This window comes from Lithobates pipiens, unplaced genomic scaffold, assembly GCF_037356315.1.
Source record: "Lithobates pipiens isolate NorthernLeopardFrog02 unplaced genomic scaffold, aLitPip1_a1.2 Scaffold_23, whole genome shotgun sequence".
In the NCBI taxonomy this organism is placed as follows: domain Eukaryota; kingdom Metazoa; phylum Chordata; class Amphibia; order Anura; family Ranidae; genus Lithobates; species Lithobates pipiens.
Window position 1 is genome coordinate 152,517,077 of NW_027507785.1, and position 15,536 is coordinate 152,532,612.

A 15,536-nucleotide genomic window follows, 5' to 3' on the forward strand; every position below is an offset into this window, starting at 1 on the left:
CTGACCGAGTTTTTCACCACCCAGCTAGGTGTGCCTGTGTCAGCCTCCCATGTGTCAGAGAGGAAACCTTGCTGTTCTGAGCCTCAGTGATCAACGCTGGGCAAGAAAAATGTGCTAGGCTACAACAAAATGGCTGCCAAACATCCAGTATAAAGGACATAATCACAGGGAAAATGGCTGCCGAACTACAGAAAAATGGTTCCTGACCATTTGGGCGGCACAGTGGTGTAGTGGTTAGCACTCTCGCCTAGCAGTAAAAAGGGTTGCTGGTTCAAATCCCAACCCACGAAACTACTTGCCTGGAGTTTGCATGTTCTCCCTGTGCCTGCATGGGTTTCCTCCAGGTACTCTGGTTTCCTCCCACACTCCAAAAACATGCAGGTAGGTTAATTGGCTTCTGTCCAAAATTGGCCCTAGTATATGAATGGGGACCTTTGATTGTGGGCTCCTTGAGGGTAGGGACTGATGTGAGTCTGCAATGTACAGGGATAGGGACAATTGTAGACACTCTCTCAGGTTGAACTGGATGGACTGGTGTCTTTATTCAACCTTACTAACTATGACCATGCTTCTCCCTGGTCACACCAAACATGGCCGCCAAAGCACTCCACACAGAGAGGGACAGTGAAACACAGGTAGAAAAAATGGCAGCAGACAGAGGCCCATGCAGCATCCCCCACAGGGGGGAAGGGAAGATAGGGAGGAGAGGGACCCCCGAATCGACCTCGCAGGGAATGCCCATCTGCTCAGCCCCACCAAGGCAGGGAGAGCTGTACTTACCAGCCCGGACAAGCTGGGGACATTCCATCACAGACCCACTCTCCGATCAGTATGGGGTGGCTGCTGGCCTGGCACACTGTGACGCAGACATCAGTAGCCCGGTCATGTGTGCCCCGGAGAATTGCATGTCGTGGCCGTCCCACCGCGAAGCTCTGGTCTGCACACACTCGCTGGCCAGGCTGGGAAGACTAAAAGGATAAGGGTATCCAGCCTGTCACCCAGCCAGCTGTTGATAGCAGATCACAGGATCTTATCTTGCGCAAAAAGGCAAACTTCTACAGAAAAAAATCCATGGACTGATGGGCCCGCAGGGTTCCTAGGTCCTTCTCCTTCACTTGGCAGAAAAAAAAGCTGAGGCTGGAGGAAGCAGGCTGGGGGGTTGTTACTGAAGGGATCGTCCCCTTGGGCAGAACTAGAAAGTTCTGTTTTTTTGTACATGTTAACATGTTCTGCCTAGTCCTCTCCTGAATGTGGCGTAACAACCCGATGGTCTAAGTATTCTCATTCTAAGTATCCAGTCTCTTAGCAGCATAGCTCAGGCTGGCTTTAAGTCATGTCGGTACATGCCTGAGCTCACCACTGCTCAGCAGCATACATCAGGCGCTTGGATGACCACCAAGGTCTCCTTCACTAACCCACACCTCCAAAAGCAATATAGGGGAGTACTTGGAATCTGACCAAATGCGAGTAAGGGGAGGCTCAGCTAGAGCCACTGTACCCATACAGATGGTTACCCAAGAGACCTTGGGGAAAAACTGGGAAGGTGATGGGGAGGAGGGGGTCCCACTATTAGGTTATTAGGAGAAGTTTATCCTGATCAGTGAAAGCTCAAATATGCAACCCCTCTAGGTCCAGTGTCCCTTAAAACATGAGAGAGCATTTACTGGGAGACCCTTCCAACTAGCACAAAAACCTAAAAGAAAGTATAAAAAGGTTTTGATGCTCCTGTTGGACTAGAAACACAAATAACTGAAGTAAAAAGAGGACTATGCTCATTTTACGGATTATGTGTCCCGTTTTTGTTGGGCAGAGTGCTTACTCTAATATGCAGTCCTGAAACATGATTAAAGAAATATAGAATACTGAAAGAATTGTAGGAACTTTACTCATTTATTATACAGATGATCTGCAAGAAAATAAATGTAGATTACCTTAACCTTGGGTTTTGTGGCCACAATGACCTTTTTCTTCGCTCTAAAAAAATAAATAAAAAAATAATAAAATAAAAGTCACAAAAATAAATGAAAAAAAGTCACCAATACATTCAGCCCAATCAATTAAGCTTAAGCTCAATGATACTAATCTTAATTTCAACCATGCAACTGAAATTTTCAAATCATGTTAGAATAATGTTAACCACTTGACCTCTGGAAAGTTTTACCCCTTTTATGACCAGGGCATTTTTTGCTATTTAGCACTGTACTACTTTAAACGACAATTGCCGGGTCATGTAACACTGTACCCAAATGAAATTATATAATTTTTTCACACAAATAGAGCTTTTCATCTATATAAATGAAAAAAATAGCAACATTTTTGAAAGAAAAACAAAAAACATAAAAAAAAAGTTTTAATGTCTCGTTATAACATTTTGCAAATAAAATCTTTCTTCATTAAACTGATCTATCCCTATGTACTGACTATCTGATTTCTTGAGGCCCTAAAATGCCAGCACAGTACAAATTCCCTCCAAATAAACCCTTTTTGGAAAGCAGACAACGGTAAAAAAAAATTCTAGAGCAGTCAATTGACTTTCTTATGATAATCCATGTTGCTAAGCAGCCACGCATTATGACAAGCAGTGGGAGGGGATGTTCGCAAGCCCCAGTCCCCCCTCCAGCCACCTTCCACGGAACGCCCGGGGCTCACTGGGAAGCCCGAGCGACTAGCCGGAACATCTGCCGGCTGGCTGGAGACACAAACAATGCCGCAATTGGCTTTGATCGGGTCTCGGATCTAGTAAATCACGACATTACTTCCGGTTTACTGAAGTCTTAAAGGCGCCAGATTCAAAAAAGCCAAACTTGGCGTTTTGAATGCTTTTAAGTGCAAAAAAGAGCTCTGGGGTATTATACAACCCAGATCCCTTCATAAAGAGTACCTGCCACTATTACTGTCACAAAGGATGTTTACAGTGCTATAAAAATATATATTATTTTTAAAGGGACAGTGAAAAAAAATTAAAGCACCCCATCACTCCGTGGTCGTGCGCAGAAGCGAACGCATACGCAAGTCAAGCCCGCAAATGTAAACAGGGTTCAAACCACTTGTGTGAGGTATTGCTGCTATTGTTTGAGCGAGAGCAATAATTCTAGTACTAGACCTTCTCTGTAATGCTAAACTGGTAACTGTTAAAAAATGTTAAAGCGTCGCCTATGGAGATTTTTAAGTAGCGTAGCTTGTTGCCATTCCACGAGCATGCGCAATTTTAAAGCATAACATGTTAGGTGTCCATATACTCAGTGTAACATCTTTTGTGTCAGAAAAGGGCTTAGGCATGAAGGGGTTAGTAAGAGGCATTGCAAATTGTAATTTTGTTGTAACTTTTTTGGAAAACAAAGAAATTTAATATAATTTAGTTTGTTTTTTTCCATATTTTTTTGAAACATACTGTCACCACTGCAGTACAGCGTCATCATATGACTGGTGTTGTAGTGATGGGGGATACCGATTGGTGAGATTTTGTAAAAAAAAAAAAAACCCTCATCAGAGTAGTTGAGTGTCACCTTAAGCCCTATACACACTATCAGTTTTTCTGCTGAGTTTTTCCTTCAGGTTTACCAAAACCATGTAGTGCAAGGGCCTGTCTGATTGCATACAAATTGAAACTCCTAAGGTATGACCTCATATTATATGGTTTTGGCAATTCTGAAGGAAAAACTTAGCAGAAAAACTGATAGTGTGTATGGGGCTTTAGGGACACTGTACTACCTGTGGGTTGTGGGGGCTGGTGACCAGGATTTTTTATTTTATTTTCTTTAACACCAATTGCTTGTTACAGTGATAAGAGAAATGTTACAGCAATCCTTTTAAGTGTCATGAATGGCTTTCATTCATGACTCATTGTTTACTTTTGAGATGCTGTAATTCACAGCAATGAATCCAATCCAAACTAATCAGATCACACACAGTGGCAAACAATGATGTTATCGATTGCACAGCGACCACATGATCTTCGGGGCGCACCACAGTGGCCTGATACTGAGCACCACAATCCGCTGTGTATGGTGAACACAACTCTCTGCTGTGGACCATGATGTGCGGGTACATCGTGGTGCCTGGGGGAGCTGTCCACTAGCAGTAAATGTAGTACAGGCGGTTGGGCAAGTGGCTAAAATAACAGTCTTCTTTTTTTTTTAAATAAATGTGGTGGCTTAACTCTGTGAATTTTGTTTTATTGAAGGGAGGATCAACAAAGATTGGCGCACAGTTTTTATATCCACAAAATCAGCACTATATGCAGCATATTAACAAGTGTTTCATGGTGGTTGTTAAAGAACTGGTTCAAGCTTTTTTTTTAAAAAAAAGAAAAAAATAAGACTCCGCTCACAGTCACGCCCAGTCCCTGTGTTATGTCCATCATAGGGTGGGACTGGGCGTGACTGTGAGCGGAGCCGAGACTAGCCAAGTACACTCGGCTACGTATGTAGATCGGCACCGCTTGATCCTCCGCTCAAAATCAGCGTCGTATAACATGCACCCACGATTTCCCCATGATTTTAAGGGGAAAAAAAGTGCGTGTTATACGCCGATAAATACGGTAATTACTGCAAATATACAAATTAGCAATACTTCTAATTATCTTATTATGACATTAGAGAGATTATATGCTAATTGAGTGAATAATTTACATACATCTTAGTTTTAGGTATTTTAACCCCTTCGTGCGTATATGAGCGTGATACATATATGCGGCGTCGGCTTTCGGGGTTATACAGGGATGGTGCCCACAGAGCGAGCGATCAGCTTTCCAGGGATAACAACCGATGCGGCTAACAGCTTTCATGAAAACCTGCGGCCCTGGACGTCCAGACCACATCCAGGGAATGTAAGGCAACTTCTTTCAGGTGTGTCAGCTTAGGACAAAGGGATGGTAACACGATTCATTTCGATGGAATGTCAAAACCACCTTTGTAAGGTAAGAGGGCTGTGGACGTAGCACCGCCTTATCCTTGTGGATGACCAGGTAGGGAGACTTGCATGACAAGGTGTCAGGGCTGGCTTAGCCCTTCCTTCTCTGGGCTGGCTGCTCAGCTGTCGGCTAATTGCCAGCTCTCATCTCTCTCCACAGTTACCAGCTGTTCCTGATCATGCTGACCTGCCTACTTAAAGCTGTCCAGCTCACTTCCCCTCTGCCTTCGCCTTGGTCACATCACAAGAAACCATCTCCTGCGGTTCTGTTTAAAGACTGGCTTGCTGACATCCCTTCTGGCTGCTTATCCTGCTTGCTGTTGCTCTACTTGGATCCCTGACTTGTGGCCTGGCTGATTACCCAATCTGGTTATTGAACTCTGGCCTGGCTGACTACTATATCCGGTTACTGGACTCTTGCTATGCTTTGACTACTCTTTTTCGATTTACCTTTTGATTTTTATTTAACAAACAAGTGTGATTTAATTGTACTTCTGTCTTGGTCTGATTCATGGTTTCTGACACAACTCAGAAACCCTCCTGGCAGATGTAATAGCCACTAGGAAGACTACTTTCTGAAAAAGTCAACAAGGGAATCTCCCTAATGTTTTCAAATGGCGGTTTTTGGAGCGCCTATAGCACCAGATTCAGATCCCATGGAGGTAGTGGAGGTCGAACTGGAGGGACTACTTGGCGAACACCCTGCACAAAAGTACCCGACCAATGAGTGAGTCGCCAAGGGATGTCAGAAAAAGATATCTGTCCATTGATGGTGCTTAAGGCAAGTTTCTCAACCACTCCTCGAAGGCAAAAACAGCAGGATCCTGTAAACTGAATACAGTCTCCTCGCACATCAAGATGTAAGCCTTCCATGTATCATGGTAAATCTTCTGGGAACAAGACTACCGTGCCCTCAGCATAGTGGAAATTACCAAGTCTGACAGACCTCGGTCCCTGGTTTTCAACGGCCATGCCCCGGATCCTCAACACCTGGCTCTCAACAGCCATGCTGTTAAAGCCAGCGATGGTAAAGCAGGATGAAAAAAATCGGACCTTGAGACAGAAGGTCCTCCTGCAACGGCAGTCGCCAGGGAGCGTCTGCCACCAGATGCACCAGATCTGCGTACCAGGGACGTTGAGGCCAATCTGGGGCAACCAGTATCACTGGGATCTCCTTGGCTTCCACTCTGCGAAGCAGACGTGGTAACAATTTCAGTGGAGGAAAGGCGTAGATCAGCTGATACTGATCCCACGGGGCCACCAGCGCATCTGCCCATGAATCTCTTGTCCTGGACACAAATCTTGGCACCTTCCGATTGAGATGGGAGGCCAATAGATCCACATCTGGTGTTCCCCACCTCAGGCACAGCAGCTTGAATGTCTCTGGATGCAATGGCCATTTCTCCTTGGTCCAGCATCTGCCGACTCAGATAGTCCGCCTGTCAGTTTTACACGCCCGGGATGTAACTGGCCGTCAGGGCCGGAACGTGTCGTTCTGCCCACCGAAGTATGCGAGCGACCTCCCAAGCAGCGGCTGCGCTACTTGATCCCCCTTGGTGATTTATGTATGCCACTGCCATGGCGTTGTCCGACTGAATCCTGATCGGACGCCCTTGAAGACTCACCGACCACGTGCGGAGACACAGCCTGATCGCTCTCAATTCGAGCAGATTGATCGGCAACTCGAATTCTACCGTCAATCAGAGGCCCTGAGTCTACTGAACCCCCATCACTCCACCCCAGCCGGATAGACTGGTGTCCGTAGTGACCACTGTCCACTTCAGAGGAAGGAACGATTTTCCGGGCTGAATCACCGGGGACCTCAACCACAAGATCAGAGAGTCCCTGACTGGTTGGCTCACCTGGATCTGTCGATCCAGGGACAACTGAGACTTGTCCCATTTTAACAAGATCTGCTATGCAGTACTCTGGTGTGGAACTGGGCGTACGGTACTGCCTCAAAGGATGCTACCAAGAGCCCCAGTACTCGCATGCAAAACCGGAGCGACAACCACTTGTGGTTCATCAGCAGTTTCACCACGGACCTGAGAGTCTGCAATTTGTCTGAAGGGAGAAAAACCCTCGCTTCCCTGGAGTCCAACAGCAAACCTAGGTACTCCAGATGCTGGGTCGGCTCAATCACTGACTTCTTTAGGTTCAACAGCCACCCAAATTCTTGCAGGGTCTGCATGGTGATCGCCACATCCTCCTCTAATTCTGAGGCTGAAGATGCTCTCAGGAGGAGATCGTCCAGGTAGCACATGATCGCGATCCCACATTGTCTCAGCAACGCCAATACTGGAGCCAATACCTTGGTAAAGACTAGAGGGGCTGATGCCAGACCAAAAGGAAGAGCCACAAATTGGTAATGGGCTTCCCCGACTGCAAAACGCAGAAACTTTTGATGCTGAAGGCATATGGGTATGTGCAGGTGCGCAACCTGGATGTCCAAGGACACCAGGGAGTCCCCTTGATGGAGTGCAGCGACTACTGAGCGAACTTATTCCATCCTGAACCTCTGCACTTTTACAAAGTGATTGAGGGCTTTTAAGTCCAAGACTGGACGTACCCCTTCCTTCTTGGGAACCACTAACAGATTTGAGTAGAATCCCTGGAAGTGTTCCGGCTCCGGAACAGGTACAATCACCCCTCGATTCAGCACGTCCCTTACAGCCCCCAACAGGACCTCCCAGCGAACCGGGGACACGGGTATGCTGGAGGGAAAGAATCTGTTTGGTGGCCAACAGAGGAACTCTATCTTGTAGCCTGTGGAAATCAGATCACAGACCCATTGGTTGGATAACCGGGAGGACCACCCAACCTTCATGCGGTAGCACTTTTGTTCTCAGGCTTGCGGTTCCAGGGACATTTTTGACCGCCTGTGGGCATCCTGTCGGGCTGGGGACATTTTGTTGAAGCACCGGGTGGACGAAAAATCCGCTTGTGAGGGGAAAAAGAGGGCCCTTGCCTGCGGCGTGGCTCCTTAGCTTTCCTGGCCTGTGGGAGTAGTGTACTCTTACCACATGTGGCATTTTTAATAATGTCATCTAACGAGGCTCCAAAGAGCTGGTCGCCAAGGAAAGGAAGATCCGTCAGGGCTTTCTTGGATGTCTGGTCAGCAGACCAGCATTTTAGCCAAATCAGGCGCCTCAGCACCACAGCTGACACTGAAACCCTGGATAACAGAGGGAGAGTATCCAGGGCCACGTCACAAATGTACTTAAGGCCTTGCACTAGTTGGTCTGCTAGATCCACACAGACAGGGGAGGCCTGTTGCTCTCCCAATACGCGGTGCAAAAGTTTTGCCCACTCAGTCAGTATCTGCGACACCAGTGCGGATGCCAGTACAGGTCACACGGCTGACCCCACAACCGTAAACAAGGAACGAGCCACTGCCTCGGCCTTCCTGTCCGTGGGATCCTTAAATGCAGGAGTCCCCTCTACCGGGATCGTGTTTACTTTATTTAACCTGGATAATGGGGGGTCCACGACCGGAGGAGCTGACCACTTTTTGAGAAGGCTTTCCTCAAAGGGATAACGCACCGCCATGTATTTGGGGACCGCAAAGGTCCATTGCGAGCGACCCCATTCCTTGTAAATGAACTTATCAAAATAAGTCAGATACGGGAACACCTTAGGTGAACGTGCTGGCTTGCGGGACCCAAAAGGGACTGGCTTCTGAATCTTCAGGGTATCACGCATAGCTGTGATAAGTGCTCCAACAAGCGTTTTGTCGTGCTCGGACCTGGACTCATCCTCACTGTCCGAATGGTCCTTGTCAGCGTCATCTGACCAGACAGAGCAGGGGTCACTGGCCTCAGCAGGACCCGAGTCTGCGTCAGAGCTCTCCCCAGAGGACGGGGGGGGGGGGGGGGGGGCAGGGGCCGCTTTCTAGCATCTTTCTTCCCACGTACTGCCTCTATCTTGGCAACAAACCGCCGTAAGGGTGTCCATAGGGGCCGCGCAGTCCGCAGGTGACCCGGTTGCAATTCCTGGATTTTGGGGGAAGAAACACCAGTTTCTGAAGCCATGCTGACCCTACCCTGTCTGCCACCCGAAGGGGACTTAGGACAGTGACAGTCCCACCCTCCTGCTGTCGCTGACTGAGGGTCTCTAACCCGCTGGACTCACCACCCTGAGAAGTTCCGCACTGTATTACAGCAGTGCCTGTTGATCCCCAGCGCTCCCAGATGCAGAGATAGCAAAACTGTGTCAGTGGCCGGCCGGTCGCACGATCGGTGAGCGATCTGACACACGTGTCCAGAATCACAGGATAAACCTCCCAGCGCTCTGTGATGACCAAACAGGAAGCCGGGGGGCACAAAAAATGCGGTCCGGCTACAAGAAAATGGCTGCCAGTGTTCTAAGAGAGAATCACTAGGAAAATGGCCGCTTGAAGCCAGAAGCATGTCTGACCCTTGCCCATACTTAAAATGGCCGCCGATCAGCGCTAAGAGAGGCTGGAGAAAACATGTGGCAGACAGCGCTGCACCAACACAGGGGCAGACCACACAGGCATCCAGCGGGACTAGCTAAACACCCAGGTGAGAGCCCAGGGCACACGCACACACCGCTCAGCATCATGGCCCCCCCTGTGAGGGGAGTTAGGGATTGGGGAGAGTATCGACCTCCCAGGGAATGCCCAGCTGCTCCACCCTGCAGAGACAGGGAGAGCTGTACTTACCAGTCCTGAAGAGCTGGGGGACATCCCATGGTAGTCAACTCCTGATCAGTACAGGGAAGACTACTGGCCCGGCATACTGTGACGCAGACATCAGTAGCCCGGACATATGTATGCCCTGGAGCATAAAGCTCACTAACCACCTCTGGAGCGGGGGTATGTCGTGGCCTGCCGAGCCATAGCTGCAACCTGCACATGCTCGATGGCCGGACTGGGGAGACTACAAGGATAAGTGAACCAGCCTGCCACCCAGCCGGCTGTTGATAAAAGATCACAGGATCATTCATCTTGCGCAAAAGCCAAGCTTCTGCATAAAAAAAAAAAACACGGACCTATGGGCCTGCAGGGTTCCTAGGTGCATCTCCTTCACTAGGCAAAATAAAACTGAGTCTGCTAGGGCAGGCTGTGGGGGTTGTAGCCTAGGGACCGCCCCTGGGTGTAACTAAAAGTTCTGAAGTGTTGTGTTACAACTTTGCCTAGTAATCTCCAGTGATAGGGCTGACAAGCCATTTTGTTACAGAGAGGAGCTGTGTCGGTCGGTGAATATAAGAGAAATCTCCTTTTGTAGGACTCGAGTGTGAAATTGAGCGTACGGTACCGCTTCAAAAGTGGCTACCATGAGGACCAGAACTCGCATGCGACAACCACCTGCGGTTCACCAATAACCTCACGCAGCTTGAAGAGTCTGCGGCTTGTCTTTGTCTTTAGAAAGAAAAACTCTCGCTTCTGAGGAGTCCAACAGTAATCCCAGGTACTTCAGGCGTTGAGTCGGCACTAACACAGACTTCTTTAGGTTCAGCACGCAACCAAACTCCCAGAGAGTCTGCATGGTGATCGCTACATCCTCCCTTAATTCTGAGGTGGAAGCTGTTCTTAGAAGGAGGTCGTCTAGGTAACCCATGATTGCGATCCCACGTTGCCTTAACAGTGCCAGAATTGGAGCTAACACTTTAGTAAAGACTTGGGGTGCTGACACCAGACCAAAAGGGAGAGCCACAAACTGGTAGTGTTCTAACCCCAACTGCAAATCGCAGAAACCTGATGTCTGAGGCATATGGGTACATGTAAGTACGCGTCCCGGATATCCAGGGACACCAGGAAGTCCCCTGATGGAGTGCAGCGACCACGGAGCGAACTGATTCCTTCCTGAGTCTTTGCACTTTCACAAAGCTGTTGAGGGCCTTCAAGTCCAGGATTTGACGTACCCCTTCCTTTTTGGTGACTACAGATTGGAAGTGGAATTCCTGAAACCTTTCCAGCATTGGTACAGGTACTATCACCCCGCGCATTAACAGGTCCTGTACTGCCTCGAACGGGGCTTTCCGATGAACTGGAAGTAGAGGTAGGTTGGAGGGAAAAAAAAATCTGGTGGACAAGAAAAACTATCTTGTATCCCGATGAAACCAGTTTGCAGACCAATTGGTTGGACAGTAGAGAGGTCCATCGAGCTGCAAACTCCCAAAGGCGACCCTCCACCCGAGAGTTAGGCGCGGGAAATCCTTCATGCGGTAACATTTTTGCTCGCAGACTTGTTTTACTTGTGAAACCAGGGATGCTTTTGTTCTTCAGCAGGCGCCTTGACGGACTGGGAACACTTACCTGCAGACAAGGGGCGAAAAAGCAGTTTGAGCGGAAAAAAAACGAGAGTTAGACTTACTGTTTCTAGGAGTCGTCCAGGACAGCACTAGAGAGAGATAGGCTCCACCTCCAGAGGCAGGAAACACAAACCAGATCTTTAAAGGGCAGTCTCCGTCCCTTCCCCTTCAGTCTTGTAAACGAGAACATCCCCGGAAACGGCTTCTGTAACGACAAAAACACTTGTCCAGCATTATAACAGCATATAGGGAGGGAATCCATGCTGTCCTGGACGACTCCTAGAAACAGAGTTACCGGTAAGTCTAACTCTAGTTTTCTCTAGTCGTCTGTCCAGGACAGCACTAGAGAGGATCAACGAGAACTTACCAGATTAGGGGGGGGGCTACTGCTTGAAGGACCTTTCTCCCAAACGCCTGGTCTTGCGCTGAGATAAGGTCCAATCTGTAATGCTTCATAAACGTCGAGTAGCTTGACCAAGTTGCTGCTTGACAAATTTGTTCTGGTGTTACTCCAGCTCGCTCTGCCCATGAGGTCGATAGTGCCCGTGTGGAGTGAGCCATGGGGGAAAAAATTACATTCCATTTTCATTCCTTTGTAGGCTTCTACAATAGCTTGTTTGATCCACCTTGCAATTGTATTTTTTGAAGCTTGTGACCCCAATTTTTTACCCGCATATAAAACAAATAATGCATCTGATTTTCTAATGCTTTTTGATATCTCCAGATACTGTAAGACACAGGCTCTCACGTCCAGTTGGTTAAACTCTACCTCCTTATGATTAGTGGGAGACCCACAGAACAAAGGTAAAACAATTTCCTGTGTTATATGGAACTTTGTCACTACTTTGGGCAAAAACCCAGGATTCGCACGCAACACCAGCCTATCTTCAAAAATTTGTAAAAACGGCTCTTTAACTGAAAGTGCCTGAAGCTCGCTAATGCGTCTGGCTGTGGAAATCGCCACTAGGAACACAGTTTTAAGCGTGATCCATTTCAAGTGCTTCTTCCCGAGACTTTTTTTACCCATCCCTGTAACACAATTGACAGGTCCCATTTGGGTAAAATTTTGAAAGGAACAGGTTTAATCCTGGTCAACCCCTTAACCACTTCCCGACCAGCGCACAACGATGTACGTCGACAGAATGGCACGGGCAGGCATAATGGTGTACAGGTACGTCCAATATTCAATGCCGCCCTGCCATCGGGAGTGCGCTCCCGTGCTGGTCGGGACCCCCGTGAGTCCGGTCGCGGGACCCGCGGACTCGATCGCCACGGGCATCCCTGCGATCGTCTCACGGAGAGGCCGAATGGAGGAAATGCTGTGTAAACAACATTTCTCCATTCTGCCTAGCAACTAGTGACGCTGATCTCTGCTCCATGTGATTGGAGCAGAGATCAGTGTTCACTAAATGAAAGCCCAACTCCCCCACACAGTTAGTAACACACCCCTAGGAACACTTAACCCCTACACTGCCACCCACTGGTTAACCCTTTCACTGCCAGTGTCATTTACACAGGAATCACTGCATTTATATAGCAGCGATTACTGTATAAATGACAATGGTCCCAAAAATGTGTCAAAAATGTCCGATGGGTCCCCCACAATGTCGCAGTCACAATAAAAATCGCTGATCGCCACCATTACTAGTAAAAAAAAATAATAAAAAATTATTAATAAAAATGCTATAAAACTATCCCTATTTTGTAAACGCTATAACTTTTGCGCAAACCAATCAATAATCGCTTATTGCGTTTTTTTTTACCAAAAATATGTAGAAGAATACGTATCGGCCTAAACTGAGGGAAAAATTTTTTTTTTTATATATTTTTGGGGGATATTTATTATAACAAAAAGTAAAAAATAATGCGTTTTTTTCAAAATTGTCGCTCTATTTTTGGTTATAGCGCAAAAAAAAAAACCGCAGGGGTGATCAAATACCACCAAAAGAAAGCTCCATTTGTGGGGAAAAAAAGGACGTCAATTTTGTTTAGGAGCCACGTCACACTACCGCGCAATTGTAAGTTAAAGCGACGCAGTGCCGAATCGGATAAAAGTGGTCTGGTCTTTGACCAGCAAAATGGTCCGGTCTGCAAGTGGTTAAAGAACCTGCTGACTAGCGGGTCTACCGCCAGAGGTTGATCCAAAAAAACAGACAGGGCCGCAATTTGTACCTTTAAGGTACTAATGGCCAGTCCCTTATCCACACCGTCTTGTAAAAATTCCAAGACTGTCTGGATACTTATAGACACCTTTTTAGTGTCCAACCATGAACAAAAAACCTTCCAATACTTAACATAAATTGCTTGGGTTACCTTCTTTCTACTAGAAAGGAGTGTTTTAATTACCCTATCCGAGAGCCCCTTGGACTTCAAGAGACTCTCTTCAGACGCCAGGCCGATAACTTTAGGGTCTGTATTTCTGGCAACGGAACTGGACCCTGGGACAGCAGATCCTCTCTCTCGGGCAGTATGAGGGGGGGCTCGTCTGTCAGGCCCAGCAGCATTGAGAACCATGGTCTCTTCGGCCAATACGGAACCACCAGTATCAATGTGGTCCGCTCCTGCAAAAATTTCCTCAAGACTAGAGGAATTATCTTGAATGGGGGAGAAGGTGTAGCAAGTGCGAAACGCCCAGTTTTGTGCCAAAGCGTCTATCCCTTTTGCCCCTGCCTTCCTCTCCAGGGAGAAGTATACTGGGACCTGGGTGTTCGCTTTCCTGGCGAACAAGTCCACCTGCGGAAGACCACATTTGCGCACTATCAGCTGGAAACTCTCCCTGTTCAGTGACCATTCTGATTCGTACACCCGGTGTCGACTCTGCCAGGTGGTTGTCCACCCCCTTTAGATGGGCTGCTGAAACCGATTTTAGGTTTTCTTCTGCCCAATGCATGATCGTACTTGTTAGCTTGATCAAGGACGGGCATCTTGTTCCTCCCTGCTTGTTTAGGTAGGAAACCGCCACTATACTGTCCGAGAGGACCTGTACATGGTGGTCCTTCAGATCCCTGGCAAACGCCCTTAAGGCTTCCCAGATTGCCTGCAACTCCCTCCAATTGGCCGACCTCTGGGACGGCGTCTTCCCCCAGCATCCTTGGGCTACTTTCGACCCCAAGTGGGCCCCCCAGCCCCAAGCACTGGCATCCGTGGTAATGCGAACAGACACTGGAGGAGACCACCATAGACCCCGTACTAGGTTCTCCTCCCTCTTCCACCACCGAAGAGACCTTCTGGTCTTTGAGGATAGATGGATAGTCCCGTCCAGTGATTCTTGTGTCCCGTCCCAGCTGCTCAGAATATTGGCCTGAAGGCACCTGAAATGATCCCTTGCCCAAGGAACCGCAGGGATTGTTGCCACTAATAGGCCCAACCCTGCCATAGCTGATCGGATGGAAATTGTCCGATTGGACTGCAAAAAGGTTACCATCTCTTTCACCTTTTCCCCCTGTGAGGAAGACTTTCTGTGACACTGAATCCACCAGAAACCCTAGATACTGTATGGCCTGTGTTGGTATCAAGTGCGACTTTTCTTCGTTTACCAATCACCCCAGCCTTTTTAGGCAAGAGATGGCTACCCTCAGATCTCCCTGCAGTTGGAGCTTTGAGGGGGCGAAGAATAAAAGGTCGTCTAAGTATGGTATGACAGCGATCCCTTTCAACCTTAGGGGAGCCAACGCTTCTGCCAGGACCTTGGTAAATATCCTGGGGGAAGAAGACAGACCGAATGGCAGAGCCCTGAATTGGAGGTATCGAATCTGACTTCCCCAAAGAACCGCTATCCTCAAATACTTTTGAGAGTCTTCTCGAATCGGGATGTGTAGATACGCGTCCCTTAGATTGAGAGAGGCCATGAAACAATTTGGAGGGAGTACTGATCTCACTGTAAAAATTGTTTCCATGCGGAATTTCTTGTAAGTTACCCATTTGTTCAGTAACTTCAGATTCAAAATCAACCGGAATTTGCCTGAGGGTTTCTTCACTACAAACACATGCGAATAGAAACCGTGGCTTATTTCTTGTGACGGGACTGGCACTAGAACCCTCTGGTCTATTAAATCGCCAATTTGCGACAACAAAGCTGTCGCTTTCTGGGGATCCTTGGGAGGCTTGGTCAGACACATCCTTGTAGGTGGGATGTGCTTGAACTGTATTTTGTAACCCTCCCTGATGATCCTCAGAATAAAAGTATTTGGGGTAGTGTTTTCCCACTGTGGGAGGAACTGCCCCAGTCTTCCCCCCCACAGGAACCAAGTCACTGGGATTTAGTGTTTTTTTTTTTAGAAGAGGAAAAAAGATTGCCTTTCTGTTTTCCTCCCACCCACTGTTCTTAGGGGTTGACTCCTTAGAGGTCT

General features: G+C 47.9%; 1 protein-coding gene across 5 annotated transcripts in view; it reads right to left on the minus strand.

The window, feature by feature from the left end:
- The window catches only part of UBN2 (ubinuclein 2), an 855,287-nt gene that overhangs the window by 256,831 nt on the left and 582,920 nt on the right, over positions 1-15,536 (minus strand). For all 5 annotated transcript variants that reach the window (XR_013262361.1, XM_077452498.1, XM_077452497.1 and 2 more), the window contains one exon: positions 1,932-1,974. Coding sequence is in view for 4 of the 5 variants with exons in the window: in XM_077452498.1 (XP_077308624.1) it covers positions 1,932-1,974 (43 nt within the window). In the remaining variant the exon portion in view is untranslated. The remainder of the gene's footprint in view (positions 1-1,931; positions 1,975-15,536) is intronic.